Here is a 27,618-nt window from a genome sequence, read left to right on the forward strand (position 1 = left end):
ATACATATATAGTATTTATGTATTTAGTATATTATATAGTATTTATGTATTTAGTACATTATATAGTATTTATATATATATATAAATTATGTATATATAAATAGCATATAATTTATATTTATATAATTTATGAGTTTTATGATTATATTAAATATAATTTATAAACATGATATTTATAATATAGTAAACCATATAATATATAACATATAATATATAATATATATTACATATATATATTTGGCTTCCCATATTCTGCAGTTTTTATAATATAACTTGATATGGGTTTATTTTTGCCCATTGTACTGGGCACTCAGTGGGTTCTTATAATCTAGAAATGTGTGTTCTGGAGTTCTGGGACATTTTCTGGGATTATTGCAATGATGATTATATCATCATATATATTCTTATATATATTCACATATATATATAAAACATCTACTGTATGTTAAGCATTTTTCTGGGTGTTTGGGTACAAAGTCAAAGAAGACATAATCCTTATCCTCCAGAAACTTCCTGTGGGAGGTGGGTTTATAATCGGGATGATCCACTTCCCCAGTTTACCTGGATATTCTTGGTTTATTCTAGTTTTTCTGCCATAATTGTCAGTATTTCTCACTTCCATGCCCAAAAAGTCTCCGTTGGGAGATAAATCATCTGCTAACCATTCCACAGAGTTGTTGCAAAGATTAGATGATGAAATTATGTGAAGATGCTTTGTGAATTGTAAAACATACAAATAACAGGATGAAAAGATTTAAGGTCTTTTATTTCATTCTCCTACTGAGACAAACAAGTGTCTAAAATTGCTATCTACCTTGCTCTCTGTTATTGCTTTAAGATCTGCTTGGATTTGTAAGAAAATAAATTTGCCAGCAAATTAATTTCATTTTAAGGCAGTTTAGCATATTCTCAATAATTTTCAAGATTAAAGTCCTTTTGTGTGTGTGTGTGTGTGTGTGTGTGTGTGTGTGTGTGTACCTGTTTTGGATCATTACATGTATGCTTGAAATTTATTTATCATTTGCTATTGTTTTCAGATTTATGGGTCCTCCTTTCAAATTTAACATTTTATGATTCTGTTGGATTTTGGACATAGGGGATATGCCAATTCCCTAGGAAATTTTTTTTAAGTTTATTGATTTATTTTGAGAGACAGAGACAGACAGACACAGAGACAGAGAGAGAGAGAGAGAGAGAGAGAGAGAGAGCAGGGGCCAGGCATAGAGAGAGGGAGAGAGAGAGAATCCCAAGCAGGCTCTGCACTGTCAGCACAGAGCCCAATGCATGGCTTGAACTCACGAACTGTGAGATCATGACCTGAGTGGAAGTCAAGAGCCAGATACTTAACTGACTGAGCCACCCAGGCACCCCAGTTCCCTAGGACTTTTTTTTTTTTTTAATTTTTTTTTCCAACGTTTATTTATTTTTGGGACAGAGAGAGACAGAGCATGAACGGGGGAGGGGCAGAGAGAGAGGGAGACACAGAATCGGAAACAGGCTCCAGGCTCTGAGCCATCAGCCCAGAGCCCGACGCGGGGCTCGAACTCACGGACCGCGAGATCGTGACCTGGCTGAAGTCGGACGCTTAACCGACTGCGCCACCCAGGCGCCCCGCCCTAGGACTTTTTAAACCCTATTGAAAAGAGAAAAGGTATAAACATAGTAGATGTAAGGTAGTTACCATAAAGAAGGCAGAGTGTCTGCCCAGGAGCTTCCAATGTCACTGTCTCATGTGTTCCTTACGTGCCTCCATGTGAGAGCTATGATTTTTTTTTTTCCACACAGAGAAGGGAACTGAGGCATATATACAGAGGTTAAGCAACCTAGTTAATACCACAGTCAGTAAAGCACTAAGATCTAAATATATATCCAATCTGATCTTAATGTCTATTGATCATTCATTCATGAGGTTAACAAATAATGTTTGAATCATTGATGTCATCCTAGGTGCTGTGTATGTGTGGATGTGGTGGGGAGTAAAACAGAGGTGGTTTTCGTCCTTATTTCTCGTTTGACATTGTCCTCATCAGTCAGACCATCATGTCTGACCATCAGACAGATTTCATGACCATCATGAAACAGATTTTTCCAGGTACTGGGTTAAATGCTTGACTTGCATTATCGATTAATATGGTTACAACAGCTGTGGGAGAGGTATTATAATTATCTGGGTTTAATAGATAAGGAAACTGAGTCTCAGGGAGGGTAAGCAGTATGATCAACAGGGAGTAGTGATGCTCTTATGGGCATCATTGTCACTATTATCAGGAACTTGCTGGGCAGTCCCACTGTGACAAGTACTACCCTGAGGGGCTGAGGCAACAGTGCAGGATGGCATGGAGGGAGCCCAGAGGGGAAAGCCTGGGGCCACTGGCCTTCACAGAACCATTTTTTTCCTAAAGAACAGTTTTCGGTCTTGGGGGAAAAAAGGGGGTAAGAATGTGATTTCCTTTAATATTTTTGGCAGAAATACTCAAGTACAGACCATTAAAATTTAAAAAGGTAATATTGACTGTAATAATAATGCATAATCATTCTGTAGTAGAAAATATTAAGAAGTTATGTATTTAGGTCCACCTGAAGTAAACTTTATGAGTGTGATTTGGGTGAATGTCTGGGCCTTAATTAGTATTCATTTGACTTAGTTTCTGTTTTTGTCTATGGAATGAAGAATTTATTCCTGGTATATAGATATTGAGGCATTTGCATTTGAGACAAGTCTGACGCTCTTTGACCCTCAGTACTTCAGAGAAGTATGTGTGTGTGTGTGTGTGTGTGTGTGTGTGTATTTTTCAAGTTGCTTCTGGTCTTACCAGCATTCTTTCCTTCTCTACTTCCTGGCTACAGAATCGTTTGTGTGTGTGTGTGTTGGGGTGGGGGACCCACAACTGTGTGACTTGGTAGAGCTGATCCCTTCTCTCATGTCATGGATCACAGGGATTCTCCCATCTCCTTTGCTGTGGTGATGAATTCAGGGGTGGGTGCTGATTTTAAGGCAAGCATATGCAAGTTCTCCCTGGGCCCCTTCTGCTGTAATTGCCAGGAATTTAATGGATTTACTCAGCTGGTTTTGGGTCTGAGCCTAGCACTGCTGATGGCTGTTGTGTGTGACAGGTGTACAGACTAATGTTGAGAGAGAGAGGCCAGTCCCCGATGATGTCATTGGAACCCTGGATCCTGCCTGGCCTGAACTCGGTTTACCCTTCAACTTCCTGGTCATGTGAATCCACAAATCTATGTTACTTATTTTTGCTTGAGCTAATTTGAATTGTGTTTCTGTCACCTGTAAGCAAAAAAATTCCTGGTTGAAATCAAATTCCACTGGTGATCTAATCTTTAAACATAAAACAAGTGTCCGATTACACTGATTCTTGCCATTACATTAAGAGAAGTTGTGGGCATTCTAGTTTTATCACTAAGATATTGGGTGTGCAGCCAAGGTCATCTGGTAGCTAAGTGCCCTGGTAAGAGCTCTGAGAGTTTTAAGGAAGCAGATATCTTGATCTATATAGGTTTTGGGGCCCATGCCAGGACTCTAACTGCTCATGGTCAATCAGCTCTGTGACTTCTACATTAAAGATTTGACTAAAGGGCTAAAATGAGCCATCTGGCAACAAGTGCACAGAGGAAGCCTGATTTACAAATCAAAGGACAGAAGGAAGACTAAAGATGGCCTCAAGCAGAGAAGGATTTAATATTTTTGTAAAGAGTCTTCATTGTAAAAATAAGCTAGTGAATTTGGTCTCTAACTGAAATATTTCACTATTCTCCCACAGTTTAGCCCCCATGCCCTTATTTTTTTGAATTTGAGAGAGAGAGAGAGAGAGAGAGAGCGCACAAGTTGGGGAGAGGGGCTGAGGGGGAGGGAGGGAGAGAGAGAGAGAGAGAGAGAGAGAGAGAGAGAGAGAGACAGAGAGAGAATCTTAAGCAGAGCGCAGAGCCCCATGTGGGGATCAATCTCATAACCCTGGGATCATGACCTAAGCTGAAATCAAGAGTTGGACGCTCATTTGACTGAGCCACTCAGGTGCCCCTTAAAGTTAAAATGAAGTGATAATGCCACACATTTTGACCTTGTTGATCTCTTTTGGATAAATTTCATTTACTTCCATTTGTATAATATTTAGTAACTATGGTATCTGCATCTCACATATGTGATGAATGTATCAACATGAATGTCTCTCTTTTTTTGGCTTAAGTCTATGTAAACAATTCCGAGTTAAAAAAATACTATTAAAAGAAAAACAATTCAAAAAAGGAAAACAATCATGCATGTGTTCTATTAAACTGCCTACACATAGGAAAGAGGGATGGGAAAGATTGAACATATAATCAGAAATAATTTTTTATCTTCAAAGCAAGGCCATAATTAATTTCATTTAGTCTATTTATGAATCATCTGAGATCAAGCAAGTAGCTTCTCAATAAACACTCCTGGATGCTAATTGCTTATGAGACCTGGTGCATAGGATTATTGGACGTACACTACATCAGGATGATGCCACAATTTTTATTTTACTAGGGATTAATTAAGCCATTTAAAAACCAAGATGAGTTATTTAGCAAGACTAATTATCTACTGATGTCAGTACTAGTTTGTGACAATAACTACATTTTCTAGTTAATAAAGTTGGAGGGGCATGCAGCGTAGCTTCAAAACACTAAAACATATATACACTTTATCCTTTTGTATACATTTTTTTTCAAGTTTAGTTGCTTGTAAAGATATACTTTTAAAGGAAAATGGTTCAGAACATAGCAATTTTCATTGTTCTATGTGACCTAATCAATAGCTTTCTTGAGAATGTACGAAAGTTAGAACAGCCTGGCTCTTCTTTTGACATTTCAATTTTTATTTCAAACTTCTTTCCTCATAGTTTCAAGAAAAACTACAAATGTATTCCGTTAGAAAGAAGTTGTCATCCTCCACTTATATCTGTATATAATTCATTAGTTTATTACTTATCGATAGCATTAATTTTGTCCGAGGAAACGAGACATAAAATTAAGTGGGAGGAACGGGATAATTTTCTCTGAAATGACTGTGAAAGTCCACAGGAAAATTGGATTTTATACAAATTGTTTCCTATTAGTCCTGGGTTCAAATAATCTGCTTAGATTCCTCAGCGGTATTTCTAATTGTTTCTTATAGTGACCAGCTACCATCCATGCCTACCTGATTTGTACAGACACTTTAAATAATACCTGCACATAGTACAGTATTTTTCTCCCATATGCACTTGACTTTTGCAGCTAACTCCATAAGATGCTGTCTCCTTTTTTGTCATTCTGACATGAAACAAGGATGGTTTTCTTGGCGACACTATGTCTTCTGCTCAGATCCAAAATATATGATAGCATAGCTCTCCCATTTTTCCCTTAAAACTTTTTAAAATGAAAACCCATACTTTATTCAGATTTTTCTCAGTCTTCTTTTTTCTGCTTGGGGATCCTATCCAGGAAACCACATTACATTTAATCCTCATGTGTCCTTAGGCGTCTCCAGGCTGTTACAATTTCTCAAGCTACTCTTGTTTTGGATGACCTTGACAGTTTTGAGGAGGAACACAGCGTTTTGCACCCTCTTTTAGCTTTTAGAAAATGCTTTCCAGAAAAAAAGAAGTAAGCAATAAAGGTCTTTTCCCATGCCATGCAAGAGCTTCTTTACCAATGAAGATTAAACCCAAAGGCAATGAATTTCTCGCTGATGGAGGACAGTGATGACCACATACTATACTTCAGTGCATGCATAGAAATGGAAGGGTACACACCCATGTGATTTGACTTCTGAGGTGTACAAGAAAAGATTGTTAAAAATTGGAAGTAATTTTATCCACAGAGAGGGTCAAGGGACCCTGCTGTGAGCAGATGTTTTCTGGCTTTATTGAGCCTGGAGCAGAGGGACCAGAGCAAGAGGCATGAACAAGTCAGCCAGGATAAGGTGACTGACAGGAGGCTGGTCAACACTGGATAGTTTACTAACAGAAGTTTGGGGTCGTTTCCAGTGAGTCTCTGGTTGCTGTGATTTAGGCAGGGCCAGGCTGAGAGGGAGGCAAACGGAGAGGGACTAGGTTACTTGCCTAAATTTTTGAGTCCTTTTCCCATAGAACCACTCAAGGTGTCTGAAGTCCAGAGATATTAATGGCATCAGATCTCCTCTGTCTGAGTAGGGAAGCCTGATTTTAGCAAATAAAAGTACAGGACTCCCAGTTAAGGTTGAATTTCAGATAAATAATAAACAGCTTTTTTAGGATATGTATGTCCCAGACAATATTTGGGACATTGCCTATGCTAAACATTTATTTGTTGTTTATCTGAATAGTCAGTGTCCTGCATTTTCGCTGCATTTTCCTTGGCTTCCCCTGGGTAGGTGTAATGGGGTGAGGAGAGAGCTGAAGAGGAGGAGAAGGGTGTAGAGTGTATAGTTTCTAGCCTCAGATCACCACTCTTGGAGAGTGGTTATCTTGCTGTGAAAGACAAATGCGACATCACTTATTCTCAGAAGCCACCCCAGGCCAGCATTTGAAACAACTTTGGATGTCAAAGGCATCTCTGGAACAACATTCTTTTTGTCTCCTTCTTTTGTCAGTTTTGAATAGATTTGTCATTATTCTGTGTCCTATAAAAGTATCCTTTAATATATACTGATACTGAAGAAATAAAACCCAGTGGGTTCAGAAACAAGGGATCAGCAAAGGTAGACTTTCCCTAGGGTCACCTGGTTCCTATCCGTCCTTCCCCCTCCCCACCTCCGGACTCTGGGCTTATGGACTAGTGTTTAGTTTCATGGCTTTCTCCTCCTTCTCCTATCTACTTTCTGGTTTTCTCAGATGATGGAGGGAATAAAAACTTGACTATAAAAAAATTCCTCATGCATGGGATAATTGAAAGAGAAGTACAATTATAAAAATTAAGTGTTAAACCAGGTTTCATGCCCAGGCATAATTTAAAAAAATACATAAGAAGAATAATTTAACAAACTAAGGAAATCATAACTGATATAAATATGCTCTTGGCCTCCAAGAAAGTCAGCAGAAAGTATTATGCTTGACATCCTTCACAGATCAACTGGGTCAAAATCAGAAAGCATTTAAAAGCCTTTGCAAAATAGAGTTGACACATCACAATCTTTTAATGGCATAAATTCCCATTAGCATCAACTGTTGCATAAATAATGTTCATTATGGTGATTAGAAATGTTAATTTCTTAGAGCAGTCATAATTTCCTTTAATCTACTATGGCAGTGTTTTTTAACCCATTAGTGGGTCATGAAATCAAGTTAGTGGGATATAATCATCATTAAAGAGAATAGAACGGAATGGAATAGAAAATATCCAATTTCATTGCACACAGTCAATGTAAATATTATTTCATGTACTTTAACCTGAGTTCTAAAAACATGTGTAGGTACTTGGTTATAATATAAAATGTATTCCATATGGTCTGTCATGCACAATCAGAAAACAACTATTCTATATGATAACAAATAAATTCTAAGACTGATCTACAAGTGAAACACAAATTGAAGTGACAGATTGGTGAACATGGAAGAAATTATTTTCAGTAGAAGATACTATGAAGGCTAATATGTTTTTAACCAATGACTGGCCCACTTCTCCATTTGCTGAGTTCTGTTTCAAGGTGGTAAATGTGGCATTCCACTTATTATTATCAATGCAATAGAGATGTTTTGGTGGTAAACGTAAGTGAGGGCTGTGGGGTCAGCCTTTCTGTACTACTTATCTTGAGTATGTTACTGAATTGTTCTGTGTCTTGATTTCCTTATCTCAAGATGGGCCTGGTAATAGTCTGGCCATCAAACTTATAAAGATTAAATGGATTTATGCATAGAATGTGTTTAACATGGTGTTTGGCACTTAGCAAGTCTTCAGTACATGTTAGCTACTGGCTTTATTACTTTTAATTATTTTTCTGTAAGAATAGCAAATATCAGAGAATTTCTTACCTCAAACTTTTAATTTTATCTCTGACAAATGGAGAATGGAGGCCAGAGTATGCTCTGTGATTCAGCCCATGCATGGTCCCTGAATTCTTCTTCTCCTGAACATGCATTTATTAGTTCATTGGAATGAAGCACTTTAGAGCAAAGGTTCTCAACCTGGGACACATGACCCACTTCACAGGATGGTGAACTTCTGAAATGCGATTGGGATTTTGAATGAATGTGCAAATACACCTTTGGGGAATACATGGAGGGAATCCATGGCTTCTAGTGTCAATGGAGAAATAGGTGGTGCAGTGAAGAGTTAGACAGACTTGGGTCTAAGTTCAGCCTTATTAATTAGCATGGTAACCCTGAGAAAGTTTCTTACATCTTGTAGCTCCACTTACCTGTCTGTAGAATGTGGATTAAATATAGCTGCTACATAATACAGTTGTTGCGATAATTAATGTTTACAGCATGTATAAAAAACTTAGCACTAGGCATAACGGCTGCCACATTATGGGTATTCAAGAGAATATTAATAGTGGAAAAGGGTAGGTAGACTGGAAATTAGAATACAGTGGGTTCCTATTCTGAATTTCAATTGTGGAATGTTAATTGTAATCACTGAGTAATCATTCATTGAGCAATCGCTAAGTGAGTAATCACTGAGTAATCATTCATTCAGTAATCCATTCCCTAATTTATTCAACAAGAATTGACTGAATGCTGCCATGTGTGAGGGATTATGTGAGGTGCTGAGGAAGCACTAATGGATAAGACACATTATCTGTCCTCGCAGGCTTATGATCCAGGAAGGCTCACAAACAGGCAGTCACCAACCTTGTGATAAATGGGGTAGCAGGCAAAGTATGGGGCTTGGGGAGAATGAGGGAGACATCTCAAATTTGGAACCACATTCAATGAGGTTTGTGGTTTTGTTTCATCTTATGGTTCTAGTTTTCATTTCAGGGCTGAACAACTTCCTCTTGTTTATTTTAATGCTGAACATTATTGGCCAAGTGTAATATTCCTAACTAAGGCACATTAAGGGCAGACTTTGATCTGTGGAGCCTGAAGGAAACCACTCTTCTCTTGGATATGGCTCCAAATAGGAGCACACATAGTGAGGCCGCTTGGTAATATGGGGCGAGAGAAGAGGACAAGCGTCCACCTTCTAAAGGGAAAATCGTAGAATCCAGGGCTTTTCTATTTTTGCCTTGACTTCAAGGAAACTTACAGTTAAATTTAACGTCCCATTACAAGTTTATTTTATTTTTTGTTTATTTCTTCGTCTCCCTCAATGATTTTGACTTTCCATTTTAATGCATTATGACATCTCTGTATCTGTCTAGCATCTCTGCCATATTACACGGTTTTTGCAAGTAAATGGGGTAATAATTATTAAATAATCTCAGTCATGTAGTGTCTTACATACTATATTGGCCTTTTACTTTATGTATTTTTATGATTCAGTGGACACAGTTGAATGGTAATTGCTTTAAACTTTATGAAATTGAGTCACACTTTGACAGCTCTATCATAGAAGAATTTCATAGCAGGAACAATGTCTTCCAGGAGAAGTCCTTATGTTGTCAATAATTGGATGTGTCATGGTATCATTTGGGTTTATATCCACTATTAGGAGACAAAGTTGCTGTGTTAATCCATTTAAATTATTTTTGTACTCTCTGGACACAGAAACTCTTACCTTTGAGCAAAGCTGTCAGGATAGCTAAATCAATGTCCTGGTGTCCTTCTGATCCCATCCGAAACACCGTAATCTGCAATTTGAGACAAGGTGACCATTAGCAATGCATGTTTTTGCCCAACAGAAATTCAATCATATCTGAACATAGACTATCTTAATATCTACAAGGTAGATTTTTAACCACGGGGAAAGCAGACATAGCAAGAATTCAAGGGTTCTGCAATTCATTAAGAGGAAGATGTCTCAGTAGCCTCCTAACGGAGACCACCTTACATAATGATGTTTACAATGAAGAGAAACCAGAGACAAAGGAAATTTCCTTTTCTATCATTTCAGTTTTAAAATTAAAACTGGCTGGATTTACAAAAATGTGTAAACTATGAGTTGAGAAATTAAGTGTTTAAAAGTAGCTAGTTTGGTATGCCCTTTGGTAAATGGTCCTACTATGTGTGTGTGTGTGTGTGTGTGTGTGCACGCACATGTGTGTGTATATGCATGTATGCAATGTAGCCATCAGTACACTTACTCCTCAGCACTAGTTTTGAATGGTTTAAACACTGTGATGGCTCTAGATCCTTCAGCCCTCTTGATAACCTTGAACCACCTTGAGAATAACTTAGCAATTATTTCCAGGTTGTGAGAAGGAGAAAGCACACAGTACAATAACATCTTTCCTTGCAGTAATCCAGGGGACAAAAGTATTCTCCAGGGATGGAAAACAGGAAGGAGAGTAAAGAGAGAGCAATGAAGGATTAAAACCTGTTGGATTAATACGAAGTTCCACAATAATGCTGAACAGTAACAGTGATCTTTTTTCCAAGTCAGAGGGAGGCTAGGTAAGGAAGCCAAAAGGTTATTTGTATATGTATACTGAATTACTATTTTTTCAGCTACTTTAGGCTTCAAGTTTCTCTATCTGTAAAATGGGAAAATAATAGTGCTTGCTTGTTTCCAACTGCATGGGAAGTAAACTTTGTAGGATTTGCTAATATATAATTAATTTTTTTAAAAAATGTTTGTTTATTTTGAGAGAGAGAGAGATGGAGGGAGAGAATGAGCAGGGGAGTGTCAGAGAGAGAGGGAGAGAGAGAGAATCCATGCTGTCAGTGCAGAGCCGGATGTGGGGCTTGAACTCACAAACCGTGAGATCATGACCTGAGCCAAAGTCAAGAGTCAGATGCTCAAAAACAACTGAGCCATCCACACACCCTGCTAATATATAATTCTAAGTTTTGCCACTATGAGGGAGAGAACAGACACAGAGACTCATCCACTGTTAAACTATCAGTTGCCTTAGAAATCTAGTCCAGTACCCAGAGACAGAGTAACTTGCTTCAGGTCACAAAATGAGTTAGAAGGATAGTTGTGATTAGAACTCAGCAGCCCTGCAATGAGAAAGAATGAAATATGGCCTTTTGTAGCAACATGGATGGAACTGGAGAGTGTTATGCTAAGTGAAATAAGTCAGGCAGAGAAAGACAGATACCATATGGTTTCACTCTTATGTGGATGCTGAGAAACTTAACAGAAGACCAGGGGGGAGGGGAAGGAAAAAAAAAGAGGTTAGAGAGGGAGGGAGCCAAAACATAAGAGACTCTTAAAAACTGAGAACAATCTGAGGGTTGATGGGGGGTGGGAGGGAGGGGAAAGTGGGTGATGGGCATTGAGTAGGGCACCTGTTGGGATGAGCACTGGGTGTTGTATGGAAACCAATTTGACAATAAATTTCATATTTAAAAAAAATAAAAAAAGAACTGAGCAGCCCTCGGGGCAAGAGGAACTCAGGAACAGGTGCCTGAATTGGAAAGAAAACTTGAGATCCACAGGATTAGGATTCAGGGGGCAGAAATGGAATCTCACCAGCCCTTTAACTCTTTCCGCCAGTCCGGCTGTGGTCTGAAAGGTATTATTGTGTACTTAGCTGGTAACAAGTTGAGACAACCAGGATCATATTGGAGCTCATTGTTTTAGAAAAATTTCAAAATTAGGCACCAAACAGAATTCCTTAAACATGGGACCTACTTGCTCTGCAGATGCCTACATTTTATTGCCTAATTAGAGATCACACTTCAGATGTAATTTTTTTCTGGGGCAGCAGATAGATAAATTTACTCCGAAATAGAACATTAACAGGACTTCCTAGGAACAGATTTGAGGAGAGGGAAAGGAAGGTACATAGTGTAGGGTTTCTAAAGAATTTGGGAAAGGGGCACCGGAGACACAGATACATGTGCTGTTGTCAATCGTATGCCAGGGCTTTGCAGGTTTTCTAGAAAACTGATGTGGGAGGAGTGGCTGCCCACCTGTCCATGCCCTCATTCAAGAGGAAAAGGAAGCACTAAGGAGAGGCTGGAGGATCCAAATATGAAGTTTGTTTCATAATTTTGCCTTTAGCTGACCTGAAATACTCTAAAACTCTTTTTATTTGAAATTAAAACAAAATTTAAAATATTAATTACACAATGTATATATCTAACCCCAGGGGGAAAAAATGTCCAACAAAAAAGTCAGAGCCATTTGACCAACCCCAAGTGTTGACAGAGATGAAGAGAATCAAGTATTCTTAAATATTCTTTGTGGGAATATGAATCAAGATAGCACTTTTGGGGGCGCCTGGGTGGCGCAGTCGGTTAAGCGTCCGACTTCAGCCAGGTCACGATCTCGCGGTCCGTGAGTTCGAGCCCCGCGTCTGGCTCTGGGCTGATGGCTCAGAGCCTGGAGCCTGTTTCCGATTCTGTGTCTCCCTCTCTGTCTGCCCCTCCCCCGTTCATGCTCTGTCTCTCTCTGTCCCAAAAATAAAAAAAAAATAAACGTTGAAAAAAAAGATAGCACTTTTGGAGTATGACAAGTTAATATAAAATTCCTTGGTATTGATGTATGATTCTTTAACCACACTAAGATTTTATTTAGGATCTTTACAACTGTGTTTGGAAATGAGGTTGGTACATGTAACCCATCCTGCCTCATTTTGGTATTAGAGTTGTACTAACTGTTCAGTATGACTTGGAAAACTTTTTTTTTTTATTTACTTATGCCCCAGAACGGTTTCCATAACAAAGGAATTCTCCTGGTTCTGGCAGGTTTAGTAAGATGTTTATAAACTATCTAGCACTGAAGTGTTTTTAGGCATAGATCGCTGATCACCTTTATACATTTTCCAACAATTATTGATCAATTTAGATTTTCTGCCTTTCCCTGACTCTGTTTCATATATTTTCCTATGTAATTAAACATTTCATCAAGACTCTCAAGTTCATGGGTATACAGCTGCATGCAGAATTTTCTTATTATATGGGACACCTGGGTGGCTCAGTTGGTTAAGCGTCTGATTCCTGATTTTGGCTCAGGTCATGGTCTCGTGGTTGTGAGATCAAGAGCTGGGCTCAGCGCTGGGTGTGGAGCCTGCGTTAGAGTCTCTCTCGCCCTTGCCCGCTGCCCCTCCCCCACTTACACTATCTCTTGTTCTCTCAGTCTCTTTCTCAAAAAAAAAAAAAGATTAAAAAAATTTCTTATTATTTAAAAATCTCCTTTATATCTAGAATTATATGGATTTTTTTAGTCTTCTTTATTTTTAACTTATCAAAATCATGTTCATTTCAAAGAATCAGATTTTCTTGATCAATTATTATTTGACCAATTATTATCTTGATCAATTTATTGATCAATATTATTATTTACAATTTGAAGTGATTATTTTCTGCTTTTATCATTATCCATTCATTTCTTCAGTTTTGCTTCCTTGGCCATTCTTTGCCTAGAATTTTGAGTTGACATCACGGTCACTCTGTTTTTATTCTTTCTTTCTTTTTTTTTTAATAAATGTGTTTAAGATTATGCATCTCACATACTTTTCTATGCATTATGTCATTTTCATTCATTTTTAAATATATGCCATTTTGCCTTAAAATTGTTGTTAATGTTAAAAGAGTGTATGTGTGTATCTGTAACATTTTGCAAGCATGCTATTTTGCTTGAAAAAAAAAGTGTGTCTTCGCTATCTTCTGGGTACAGAATTTTAGGTAGATAGGTTGCTATAGATACAGATTACATTTAATTTTTATTCAAATATTCTATTTGACTTATTTCTTATTTCTGAGAGGCATGTTAAGATCTTCTATTATGAGTACATACTTCACAATTATTCCTTGAAAGTACAGAATATTTGCTTTATATGTTTTGAAGGTTTTAAAAAACATATAAAAGGTTCATGACAGTCTGTTCTTGGCATATTGCAGTTTTTATCAACACAAAATATCTCTATTTCCTATTTAATGTTGTTGCTTTGCATATTTTGTTTTATGTTAACATTTTATTTGCCATATATACTCTCATGGGGGATTAGAATGTGTCTGATAGATTATTCCATTTGTGTTTTTGTTTTTGTTTTTTTGGTCACTTTTGTGTGGTCATTTTGTTGAAGGTCTGTACCTTGTAAACAGCAAGGCTAGATTTTTTTTTTAACTGAATCAGAATATCATTAGGAATCCAAGGGAGAAAAGAATCCAGTTATGTCTAATATGATTACTGGTTTCTTTTATCTTATTTCTTCCACATTACTTTAGGTTTTCTATTTTCTAGACTTTATCATTTCCCTTCCACCTTTCTTTTCCTTTGAAAAAGTATCATATTTGCCTAGATAATATACGTACATGGCAAAAAAAATCCATAGCATAAAGAAATATATGGTGAAAATGAAAGGTATCATTTCTGTCCTCCATTTTGCAGCACCTCTCAACAAAGGCAACCACTATTCCTGGTTTGGGAGATGTTCTCCACATAAACAAAGAGAATTAGACACATCTTTTACACAGGTGGTCGTGAGCTTTATACATTATTACGCATCACTTTTTTCATGTGACTACCTATCCTGGAGACCATTCTACTCAGCTTCATTATTTGTTGGCTGCCTAATGTTTCCTTATATGCATGTATTATGATTTATGATTTAGTTTTCTATTAGTGAACTTTGGGGTGGTTCTTGATCTTTGGTGATTATAAACACCATTGCAGGGAATAACCTTTTATGTGCATGGCTGAGTCTGTCTGTAGAATACAATTCGTTGATAGGGAATTTGTGGGGCCATTTACTCTGAGAGAAGGTCCTGAATTCATTGTTCTGATTCTGCTCCCAGGGCCTCTCCTATTTCCTGCCTTTATTTGTTTTGGTCCTTAATGGTAACTGAAATGATCTTCAACTTCACAGTATATATTTTTCTCCTGAAATGATTTCCAAACTCTACTTTCTATACCTGCTTTTAATATTCTAGAAGTTACTCAAAATTTCTTGCCTTCTAGCATAGTAACCTTTTTCATCTCCTTCCGTGTGAAGTACTGACAGGGATTTGTTTCAAAACTGTATATATTTATTATTTTAGCCTTTTTTGTCATTTGAGGGGCAGGAGGGAGATAGACACATATGTGCTCCTTCTATAAAATCTCATCAATGTACATTTAATAGAAAAAATGTAAATCAGGTAGAAGTTACTTAGCTATTTTATTGGTGATTTAGTAAATAAAGCCTGATTTTCCTCTATAATAAAATTGGTATTTTCAACATGTACCCTAAAAGTAATTCTTGGATTTGTTTGACATGGTTGGTTATTTTGTCAAAACGCTATGAAATATAGGAAGATTAAAGTGTTCTTCAAGATTTGAAAGAAAAAAAAATCACACATTTTGTTAAAAACCCCACTACTTCCCCCAAATTCAGTTTGACATTTTCTATCTTCGGCTCACTTGTGGACAAATTGCCTTAGCCTGGATGCAATTCTGATTCTCAGATTGAAGGGAAGCTGTCTTTCAAAATGACATGATTCCCATATTCTCCACTCCTTGAACTTGTCTGCAAACCAGCTCCTCTGCTTATGTTCTTACTGTCATTTGTACCCCCATTCAAAGTCAGGAAATGGGGTGTCATATCTGTTCCCTCTGACCCCCTGCATACAGGGGAGTCATGCACAGATTCATTGAGCATCTCTGTGCTAGGCACCTTTGAGGTGCTGAGGTAGAGCAGTGAACAAAGCTGACAGACAATTCCTGCCTTCACAGAGCCTATTTCTAGTGCATTCTAGACAGGAGAGACAGAGAGAAGCGAGTACATATATGGTATGTCCGGGTGCTTCTCACTGCCTCCTTCCCTCTCTGTCCTCAGTGTCACAGCCATTGTTCAGCCAGCAGCCTCATAACTATTCAGAAGTTTCTTTACTGGTCTTCCTGATTCTGGTCCTTCCATTCTATTCCCCATGCAGCTACCCAAGCAATCTTCCTGATTATATCACCCTCCTTACCAAAATGTTTTAGAGGCTTCCATTACTAATAACTCTTAGCAAGGCATTCAAGGAATGCCAATCTCACACTCCTGGCTACTTCTTTAGTTTTATCTCTTGGTGATACATGGTCACTGCTACACCCTTGCTGTTACCCACCCCTCCCACCACAGCCAGGACCCCACACCTCATGCCCCAGTCATGCTGAGCAACTTGCTCCTTTATTTTTTTTTTATTTTTATATTAAAATTTTTTTTAATGTTTGTATTTATTTTTCAGAGAGAGACAGAGTGCAAGCCGGGGAGGGGTAGAGAGAGAGAGGGAGACACAGAATCTGAAGGAGGCTCCAGGCTCCAAGCTGTCAGCACAGAGCCCGTGGGGCTTGAACTCACAAACTGTGAGATTATGATCTGAGCTGAAGTCAAACGCTTAACCAACTGAGCCACCCAGGTGTCCCTCCTTTATTTTTTAAAAATGTTTACATATTTGAAAGAGAGAGAGAGAGAGAAAGAGACAGAGAGAGAGACAGAGAGACAGAGAGAGAGAATGTGTGCAACAGCAGGGGAGGGACAGAAAGAGAGGGAGACAGAGGATCTGAAGATGGCTTTGCACCGACAGCATTAAGCTCGATGTGGGGCTTGAACTCAGGAACCGTGAGATCATGACCTGAGCCGACGTCAGATGCTTCATCAGCTGAGCCACCCAGATACCCCACAACTTGCTCCTTTAAGGGCCCCTGAAGTTGTTTCTGAACTTGTAGCCTTTGTTTATTCAATTCCCTTAAAAATTTTTTAAATGTTTATTTATTTTTGAGAGAGAAAGAGCGTGAGTGGAGAGGGGCAGAGAGAGAGAGAGCGGGACATAGAATTTGAAGCAGGCTCCAGGCTCTGAGCTGTCAGCACAGAGCCTGACGTGGGGCTCAAACCCACAAGCAGTGACATCACGACCTGAGCTGAAGTCAGATGCTTAACTGACTGAGCCACCCAGGTGCCCCTATTCAGTTCCTTTAAAAGAAAATGTTTATTTTTGAGAGAGAGAGGCAGAAAGAGGTGGGGACAGGGGATCCGAAGCAGGCTCTGCGCTGAGAATGGAGACTCCACTACGGGGCTTGAACCCACCAGCTGCGAGATCATGACCTGAACAGAAGTAGGGTGCTTAACTGACTGAGCCAGCCAGGCACCCCTCAGTTCCCTTTTTTTGGGGTTCCCTCTGCTTGCAGAATCAACCACAAGCCTTTCACTTGACGTGTGGCACTGAGGAAGCCTTCCTGTATAACCGGGACGGAGTCCTCACTTCTCCTTGTGTCTCTCGCATACTCTGTGCGGCTGCCCAGCACACTGCTTCAGCCCCTCCTTCCCCTTATGGGTACACGTCTTTTTGTATGAAACAGAAGTCCATTGGCAGCGGGGATCGCTAGCTAGCTAGTCCTTGCTCAGTATTGTTCGATGAGTGGATGAATTATTACCAAATTGCTGTGTTAAGGAAATAAGGAAACTGGTTTGGAGAAACCAAAAATGAAAAAGCAGCACGTTCCACACAGAGCTCTAAACCAGGAGCGTGTTTCAAGAGTTAATCATCAATTTTAAACAAGAATCTACTGGACAATGTATTATTACTAAGCACTTAGTCAAGCATTAGGTGATAGAAACTGGGCTGCCGGAGTTTTAGAAACTGTTTGAGACTTAGTATGAACGTGACATTTTTGAGATATAGGTAGCATCGACTAACCCAGAAGTATGCTTCACCCAAGTGCCTCACATTTTGGAGCCATGTAGATTAAACTGTAGTACAGAAAAAGACTCAAAGCAGGAATATATTATAGAAAAATGACAAAACCCCGGAGGTACAAAAATGATTTGGGAGAAGTAATTTTATGTTTGAACACAGTTTGTTTCATCTCCTGGGCAACAAACAAGTATATTTACCACTTAAATAATAAAATACAGTTTATGTGGCTGAATTAATCACAGACTTTCCACTTCTAAAACCCAGCAGGTCCTATAGTTGAACAAGCTGAGGGTACAGGAAAACATACTGGAAAAATTAAACGGAGTCCTTTTCAAAGTGTCTGTTAATTAGCCTAATTTGCGATTTATATTCATGTCCAAGCAAGCAATGGGTCTGTGAAAAGCGACACGGAGACTGAGGCAAGCTTTTGAAAATGAAAATAACCATGATATTAAACTGAAATACATCTGTAAGTTGCAAGGGCACTTTGGCTCCATCTATCAAAGACAGAAAAGACCATTCCACAATCATTTCATGCTTGTTAGATATGTGAGAGACGATACCTGAGTTTGACAAGAAGTTTGTAACACGTCAGAGAATTTTAGAGAAACACCACAGCAACCCAATGGATAATCAGGAAAATTCTTACGATTTTGTAAGTATTTAGAAAAGTCCACCTATAATAATGTTAACCAATAGGTTTGAGGACATTAGCACACTACATCTGAAACTTTCCTTAAAGAAACATCTCTGAAATTTCCTATTTACTCATTCAATTTCTTTATAGGATCTGTGGATGTGTTTCCTGAGAACAAGGGCAGGGAGAGATGGGAGGATTAGACCCAGAAGTCATTCGATCAACACAACACAACGACTTTACAAAATCACCAGCTAAGCAGCATATTTCCCTGATGAGTTGTTGATATTCGAAATAATTTGAAACAACTGAGTGATTAATAGGAAATGCAAAAATCCATGTTCATCAAGATGCAGAACGATAACAAGACCCCTAATCAGGATCTAAACAGGGATGGTGGCTGGTCATCAAAGGACTTTAAGCAGATACTGGGTTCAGTTTTCACTTTGGCACAACCCAAGGTCACCCGGCAGTGGGAAGAGAAAAATGCAATTTGATGAATAGAATCCTATGCACCTAAAACATACTCCTATTTTATTTCCAGCATCTGAGAAAATAAAGTCTCTTTGGTTGACAAAATTCTTAAGAGTAACATTTTGCTAAAGGTACTGGTTTAGAAATGGACATGCTGATTTATAGGGAGGAGGGGAGGAAATCATAGGAAATTCAAACACACCTGGAAATGAGCAAACCAAAGATCAGCAGAAAGTGGTATTCAAATTTTTTTTGTGAGAAAATTAATATCAAATAAGTGTAATTATTTGTTATGGAGTTCCATATAAACTATATATTGACTTTCTATGTAATCTTCTTGAGCAAGACTCATAGTCTCATATTAAAGCGTGTTAATAAGAAACGATGCTCTGGAGATAGAAATCAGATGAAATTAATATAAGTCTAGTGGGTCTTACTTTTAAAAGACTCAGATGTATGAGTTGTCACATTGGATAAAATACACGATTATTTGACTTTGAAAGGATATTTTATTATACATAAAATCCTTTGAAAGGATTTGCCAGTGGATCGACTGATCCGATTTGCTCGTTTATTTTATTCATTTCATTTCATTTCATTTCATTTCATTTCATTTCATTTCATTTCATATTTTTAATGTTTATTTATTTTTGAGAGAAAAAGAGAGGGGCACAGAGTCCAAAGCAGGCTCCAGACTCTGAGCCGACAGCACAGAGCCCAGTGCAGGGCTCGAACTGCAAGATCATGACCTGAGCTGAAGTTGGATGCTTAACTGACTGAGCCACCCAGGCACCCCTGCTGATTTATTTTAAAGGAGTCTTTTCTAGTCTTGGGACACAATTCGGTTCAGGTTGCTTTCAGTAGTTTAAAGCACACCGACAGTACCATATCCTCATGCTTTCTCAAGGGACCTTCATGCACAACTGGGCAATTACCAGGGTGCCAGAAAATCGAGGAGGTTTTGCTTTTTTGACTCTAATCTTTGACTCTCCTTTCTCTTTTTCCCAGTGTAATTAAGAACACTAGGGTTTGTTTCTCCCTTCAAGAAATGCAAATCAGAGGTCAGAAGCCTTCTGGTTCCAACATAAGAAATATTTTTTTCTTATTATAAAAGCAGTGCATGACTGATATGAAAAAAATCATAAAAAGTTTAGAAACAGTCAAATGAGAAATAATTTCCAAAGTCCCAAATCCTAGCCAAAGACAACTACTTAATAATATCTTGGCATATTTCCTTTGAGACTCTCTCTCTTTTTTTCTCTTCTTTCTTTTTTAAAAAATTTTCATAGGCATAGTGTATATGTGTGTGTGGGGGGGGTGGGCATATTTGTGAAGTACAGTTTTTGTGTTCTCATTTTCTTTTCCATTAGCATTATAACTATTATAAGCATTTTCCTGTATTATTGGAAGCTCTTCAAAAGCATAACGCTCAATATCTACAGAGTATTGCGTCCAAGAGATGTGAATAGCTCACTCAATACCTCCATTGTTGGACATTCATATTGTGTCTAAACATCTGATATAAATAACAATGTGATGAATATCTTTGCATTTAAATCCTGTATTCTGTTCTGTATTTGGCATTCTGCCCTTAGGAGAGATTCCCCAAAGTTGGGGCCTCTTGTCACAAATTGTCTCATAGCTAGAAATGCATATTTTAGTCCATAATAAGTTAGTTAAAGTTTAAAAACAAAACAAAACAAAACAAAAAAGCTTGTGCTGTCCTTGAACTATATTTGCATAATGGCCTCCGACCTGGTTAGTAGAAGTGCTAGAAAGGGGGAGGCAGCTCTCTTTAAGCTGGTTGTACCAAAATGGCAGTGGAAAACAGGCACACAGAATGGTCGGAGGGCAGCTCTCACTGCTGGAGACATGGGAGCATTGAGCAGGATCAGCTCTGTTTCCACCACCACCAACAACGAGGACGAGTTTAGGCTCTTGTTTTTGGCAAAAGGGGTCTTGAAAAACAGGCCAACCTCCTCACTTTCTCCTACTTTCACTGTCTGATTTTTCTTTTTAGCCCTTTGCATGCTGCATAGGTCCCAGGGCAGTGCTGACTTAAATACCTGGAAAGGGCAAATGAAATCATGTGGTGAACCTGAGCGTAGGAGACTTTTGTTTTGTTTTTTGTTTTTTTGCTTTTTAGCATGTTAAGTCATATCACGGTAAGGAAAGTGTTAAATATGGGTCAGGAACTCAACCGAGGCTCCCTGCATCATGATTGACATATCCTTCACAGTCTGAAGAACACTTTGAGATCCTAAGGTGACACATCGGGAGGACAGAAAAAGCAGCCCAGCTGATTTTGTGATGAGAGCAAAAACTGGGAACAGGGTAAACCCCTCATTTATTAATTCTTTGGAGAAATTTCAGCAGGGTTCTTTAGGGGGCTGGAACTATATGACAACCTGTCATCTACTGCCTCCTGGTTTCAGTTCTTTTCCTGACAATTGATGTTACCTCTTTCATTTGTTATATAACTATGTGATGTACCTCACTGGCTGCCAACATGACAGATCCTACAGGTCCAACAATAAGATTTCTAGAAGCTTCTTTGGATACCTCATGGCCTTGGCTAGCAGAATCAAGAATATTTGTCATCTACCATCTTGTCAGCCAGACGAATGTGCGAAAATTCAATTTGACCCTAAGTATTATTTTCTATCTCAGGAAGGACATTCCTGGATTCATGTGCATTCTTGTATATATTTTTAAAAAATAATTAGACATCTCTCTAAGGAGAATATAGAGGACCACAGATGGTTCTCATAGGCCAACACCATATGGGCTTCTTATCGGGGCTGTAATGATTTTTAGGGGTTATTTTGGTGGTTTTATTTTTTTCATCATTACAAGATAGAATTATATCTTTTTCTGACTTCCCTATTATGTTTATCAAGACATCACATACTTCTGTGATCTCTCCAGGAGAGAGACTGCCAAGAAAGCATCATAAGGTGTTACAGATGGTGGGGTTCTCGCGCTTCCCTTCTCAAGCCAGTCTAGTTCCCCTGGCAATGATCTTGTTGTCAGATTCCAAGTTGGTAGACAGATGCCTTTGGTCCAGCCCTCTGAACATCTTGGGCAGGGCAACTGTACGGCTGAGCCAGTGAGAGAGGGCTTTGAGGGTAAGGAGACTAACATTTTGGATTCCCTTCTCCCATTCAGAAAAGATACATCTTGCTTCTACTTCCCTTCCTGTCCAACCATACGAAAAAATACCAGAGACAAACATCTTGAAGGCAGGGCATGTAAGCTCACTGAGGACTGGGGATCTGATCCTCCAGGCTGGATTTCTATACCTTGCCTGGCGGAGCAGTCAGAGAGAGTTGTTTAAGTAGCACTCACTTCAGAGCCTGTGAAACATTTTGCTGGGGAGGGTTGGGGGAAATGATTTGGAGAATACCCACTTCAGCCTGTGTGCATGCTTTCAGATTCCTGGGATTTCTCTGTACGGCTGACAGGATGAGGTTAGTATCATATGGCAGATATCACATTGTCAAAAGGATCTTGGCCAAATCACCTCACTTCTCTGAATCTTGGTTTTATCATCTACAAAAAAAAAAACCCTCAACTTTGACTAGATGATCATTGGGGCTCCTTTTAGCCTTAGAGATCACAGAATTTCTCTCTTCATGCTCAAAATGGCTGAAAATCTGCACTGGGGGGGGCATCTAATCGGTTTGGCTTCCTACCTGATACATTAATTTCCTCAACAGCATCCCTAAGAAGGGACCTTGATTCTTGTGGATGGTACCATATGAAAACCTTGTTTCTGTTTGCTGTTACATTTTCATCTGTTCATTAGCTTAGGGGAAATTCCATTTTTTTATTAAGATGTAATTAATATATAATGGTTTATACATGTAAGGTGTACAGTGGTTGATTTTGATACATTTATATATTGCAATATGATTACCACCATAGCATTAGCTAATCCAGCAATCCCACTTCTGGGTACACATCCAAGGAAATGAAAACAAGAGGTCAAAAAGATATCTTCACTCCCATGTTTACTGCAGCACAATTCACAATAGCTAAGATGTGGAACAACCAAAGTGCCTGTCAACAGATGAATGGCCAACACACACAATGGAATATTATTCAGCCTTGAGAATGAAGAAAACCCTGCCATGTGTGACATGGGTGGGCCTTGAGGGTATTATGCTCAGTGAGGTGAGTCAGACAGAGAAAGACATACATTGTATGATCTCACTCACTTTGGGGATCTAAAAAAGCCAAACTCATAGAAACAAATTATCCCTTCTAAAACATCTCCCTTTTATGTTGTTGAGCCATGGCATCATGATCCCTGTTCCATGCCATGAATACCATATTGGTGACACAGATACACCCCAATCTTACACCTCTGGAATTAGAGATAACCCTTCCTCTGTTCAGGAAGGGCTGTTAACTCCCAGGGTGACACTCAGACCCCTTAGTGTGGACACTGGGATTTTCCTGGTCTAGCCCCTGAGTTATCTCCCACAACCCTCCTGACACTGGCACAATGGATGCTCTGGCTCAGAGAGGACGGATTGTGTCCAGAACCTGGGCTTTAGAATCCTGCGAGCTCAGAAGTGAATCATGGCAGCTAATAGGTGTGTAACCTTAGGCTACTGCTTATGTTATTACACCTCTCTGAGCCTCAGTTCCTTTCTGTGTCAAATAGGAATAGCTCATTGTCTTAGGATTATTGCAAAGCTTTCTGTGGGATCATCTTTTAAAATATGGCACAGTTTTTAGTATCTCCTATGGGCTTAATAATTGTTCATTCCCTGCCTATTTGCTAACCTCGGCATGTTCCCTGGGCCAACTCCCTCTCTCACTGCTGTGACTTTGTCCTGTCTGTTCTCTCTGGTGATGTGTCTTTCCCCTTTAGCTTTGCCTGACTGTCTCCCCATCTCCTCTCAGGCACAGTTGAAGCATCACCTCTGGTGTGCCCCTGTTGATTCAAAGCAACCTTCACTGGGGTTGGGTGTCTGTCCTCTGGAGTTTTACCTCTATCACAGCACTGCCACCACACTACAAAACCATGCCACCATCTGTGACAGCAATATTCCTAACGTTGTCTGTTGTGTATTTACAATGTGCCAGCCACTGTGCAAGCAGTTCACAAACAGATTTCGGCCAACCCCAGAAAAATCTATCATCTAGTTTCTGCGATTCTTCCCATTTCAGAGCTCAAGAGCGGGAGGCCAGGGAAATTGGATACCGTCTGGAAGGCCATGCAGTCAGGGAAAGCTGAGGTGCGTTCACACAGGGACAGTCTGGCTTGAGGGCACAGTCTCCTGTTTGCTTGTCTCTCTCCTTTTCTCAGAAGGCAAAGACACTTCTTCATCTCTACCTTCCTGTCACCCAGTAGTGTGTTTGGCATGTCGTGGGCGCCTGATGAATGTGGAATGAATCCTTCGTTCCAAGTTCAAATCTGGCCTTCGTTCCAAGTTCAAATCTGGCCTGTGGTTTTCAGATGGGGGACTGTGTATGACAAAGGCTCTCTCCTTGACCCAAATTTAGGCTGGATTCTCTGGACCCTCTTCTTTACTAGGCTCCAGGCTTTAGGCTTCCAAGTGGCATTGTCCTGTTTCAGCAAGAATCCTCCACCCCTCAATATCTGGTGACCCTCTATATTTGACTGAATTCCTCATTCTCCACACCCCTCTCTCCCAGGGATATCTGGTCACCCTGGCCTGCCTTTAGCAAGAATCTTGTTAGGTCTACTTTGCAAGAATCCTCTTACCCTCTTAATCATTTTCCATCTGCCCACCCCTTCCCTCTACTCTTTGACTTTTCTTCCCCTTCCACTTTTCTTTCTTTGTATTCAGAGTTGAGCCCAATCTCTCTCCCACTACAAACACCCAATGCATAGTTCCTTGAATAAAGGCTTCCTTACTGTGTTTTACAAGTGTCAGAATAATGTTTTCTTTAACATATCTGAGACTGAACTGTCCTAATTAGATTCAGGGAAGGCAGGCCTGGGGTCTTAGATGCTCAGTGTCTGGGTTTGGGTGTCTGTGTAGCTCTGCAATGTTTCTTATCCAGAGACCAGTCAGGTTTCCACCTGACCATCCCCAGTCTCACCAGCAAAGACAGGGTGAGCTCAGTGCTATATTCTGAGGGTGCTCAGACCCTAAGGGATTAAAACTCACTTCAGGTGTACCCTTGCATGCTAATCATAAGCAAACTAGATGCTGCCATTTGGTCAAGAACACTCCCTGTGGTCATAAAAACCAATATTAAAATAAATTCCTAGCCTGAGAGAGGGTAAAGGAAGAAAGCCTTCCAGGTTGTTTTGTGGATGAGGACACAGACCCATGTTGGAAGGACATGTTGGGCCAATGCTGGGATGTCCTTGAGCATGTGTCTGACCCAAGACAATCCTGGATTCAATGTGTTTGAGTGAATGTATTTGAAAGCATTTGTACGTGGAGATGGAAAATTATATTTTAGTGTGATGATTAATGTCTCAAACAATGGCAATTCAGAGAGAAAATCACGGGGCACCTGGGTGGCCTAGTCAGTTAAGCATCTGACTCTTGATCTTGGCTCAGGTCATGATCTCATGGTTCATGAGACTGAGCCCCAAGACGGGCTCTGCACTGAGTGTGGAGCCTGCTTGGGATTTCCTCTTTCCCTCTCTCTCTGCCCCTCCCCCATGCATGTATGCTCTCCCTGTCTCTCTCTCAAAAGAAATAAATATACATTGAGAGAGAGAGAGAGAGAGAAAATCACAAAGACCATTTACTGAGAATCAGACCTTCCCCCAGACCCTCCCTGCTTTGAAGCTTGTGTGCCTGGCAGGGCTCCTCTCCTGTCCTCTTTCCTGGCAGACTGTCCCAGGGGCAAAGACAATCCCTTGTTTGTGTACACAATACCCAGCCTGGAGATACAGCTTTTTTTTTTTCCTTCTCTTCCTTTTTGAAGTTTTTGATTTCAGTTTGTGCTTTCGCTGCAGTTTTCTAGGGCCCCTCAAGACGAGTAAGAAGCAAGAACTCCCTTTGTCACACAACAAGAATGAAAATACAAAGGGAAACATAAAGCACCTCCGGCAGGTTTTCCCCTCAAACCAGCTTTTGGCAAATTAAAAATAAAGCTGGTGGGAGAATGGAAGTCTTTGTCTGAAACTGCACTTTCTGACCCAACAGTGGCAGAACGTGACATTTGTTAAATGGTAAAAGGGAGTGTTATACTCCTATCTACTGTCATATTATTCCGCCTTACAATGAACCTCATTTTGAAGGGTCTTCTATGTTTTCAACCTCAGGTGGGATTGATTCAAGGAAAGTACAATTCAGTTTATCAGCTCCATCGTTTCTCTCTAAACCCTAGCTAGAGTAATAATCCTTTTCTTCTCCTTGGGCCAATATGGACACACAGCCCTGTATCATCCCATTGAATGGCTGAGTTTATTATCCTCATTGTTCATGGCACAAGCCATAGCTGCTAACTATCCCAGGGTCAAAACTCTAGGCATGAAAAATTGCAGGCCAAGGGAGGGCCTGACCACCCCCTACCGAGCCACCAGCATTATAAGAAAACACCATCAGAAACTCAACTGGCTTGCAAAAAAAAAAAAAAAAAGAAAAGAAAAGAAATGTAGGCCAAGATTTTGAGACTGTTGACTTTTTGGAGTACGACTGTTTAGGAGGGATAGTTTTGTCTCAGGTGAAGCAATTCTTTCCTCCCTGACTCCCTTAAGTTGCTTTACCGTTCCCCGTCATATGTTCCAGATCATACACACATATGTCAAATATGAAAACATTTGGGGAGAAATAGCGATTCAAACATGATCAAAACCAGGAAGCTGTAACGAAAGCCACGAGAAAATTCTAACTAGGCTAAGAAGGTAGGGGCTAAGGAGACAAAGGTCATCTCCGGCTGGGATGACCCAAGAAGACTCAAAGGAATAAGCCAGGATTTGATCTGAACATGGTGGGGTAGTTCGAATTTCAATAGGGAGGTTTGGTGGTGGGGAGGAGCAGGGGGAAGAAAATGGTAAGAGAAAGTAAGAGAAAAGTGGACATTAAAACATTATATGCAAATATCCAATTTGGCTAGGGCGCTAGGTAAAGGGAAGGTGACTCATGAAGCAAGCCTAGGAAGGAAGGTTGAGGCCAAGCTGTGAATGATCTTGTGGCTTAAGGAATTTGGACAGAATTCAGTATACACTGGCCTGGTGCCAAGCACTTTAAACATGTTACCTCGTTAATCCTCACGCCAGCCCTATGAGGCTCAGAGATTGAATTAATTACCCAAGAGCACCTAGCTGGAACATGACAGTCAGGACTGGATCTCAGGTTTGTGCAGCTCTACAGGCTGTGCCCACAGCCTCTCTAAGCTGAAGTCAAACGCTATCAGATACAAATTAATCTCGGGGTGGGGATTAGAGTTGGGGCCCCGCTTCAGAGCTGTTGCAGCAGGAAGCATCTCAAGATGGATAACAAGGGCCTGGATTAGCAGGTGGCTGTGTGATGGAGAAGAAGCACTTATCGGGGCGTCAAGGAGAATCACACGGTGGGTTGACACTCAGGGGCCAAGAGTCAGGCAGGAATCAAAGATGGCTCTTAGTTTTTCAGCCTTGGTGCTGACAGCACGAACTCTGTTAAAGTGCCTCTCACTAGAGCTATCCCGCAGCCCTGGGGGAGGTTTGGAGGAGTGGGGAAGGGGAAGATTTTGGCAAACCTTAGAGGCCGCCAATAGCTTTGAAGGGTATAATTGCCCCAGAGCAATGTGTGTGTATGTAGAGAACCCCAAGACTAAGAAAGCAGAATCTCTCATCAAATTGCTCTCTTTCGCGCTGCAAACCCGGAGGGAGGTTTTACATGTATCGGCTTGCCTATCACGGCAGTAGGAAGA

The 27,618-nt window shown here is 39.9% G+C and overlaps 1 protein-coding gene across 12 annotated transcripts in view; it reads right to left on the bottom strand.

Moving 5' to 3' along the window:
• Positions 1-27,618, bottom strand: part of TRPM3 (transient receptor potential cation channel subfamily M member 3) — a 797,690-nt gene that overhangs the window by 108,568 nt on the left and 661,504 nt on the right. For all 12 annotated transcript variants that reach the window (XM_047102096.1, XM_047102090.1, XM_047102058.1 and 9 more), the window contains one exon: positions 9,658-9,730. In XM_047102096.1, the coding sequence (XP_046958052.1) occupies positions 9,658-9,730 (73 nt within the window). The remainder of the gene's footprint in view (positions 1-9,657; positions 9,731-27,618) is intronic.

The sequence above is a fragment of the Lynx rufus genome, unplaced genomic scaffold (genome assembly GCF_022079265.1).
Source record: "Lynx rufus isolate CCGP_SWC_20201006 ecotype Redwood Valley unplaced genomic scaffold, mLynRuf1.p SCAF_10, whole genome shotgun sequence".
In the NCBI taxonomy this organism is placed as follows: Eukaryota; Metazoa; Chordata; class Mammalia; order Carnivora; family Felidae; genus Lynx; species Lynx rufus.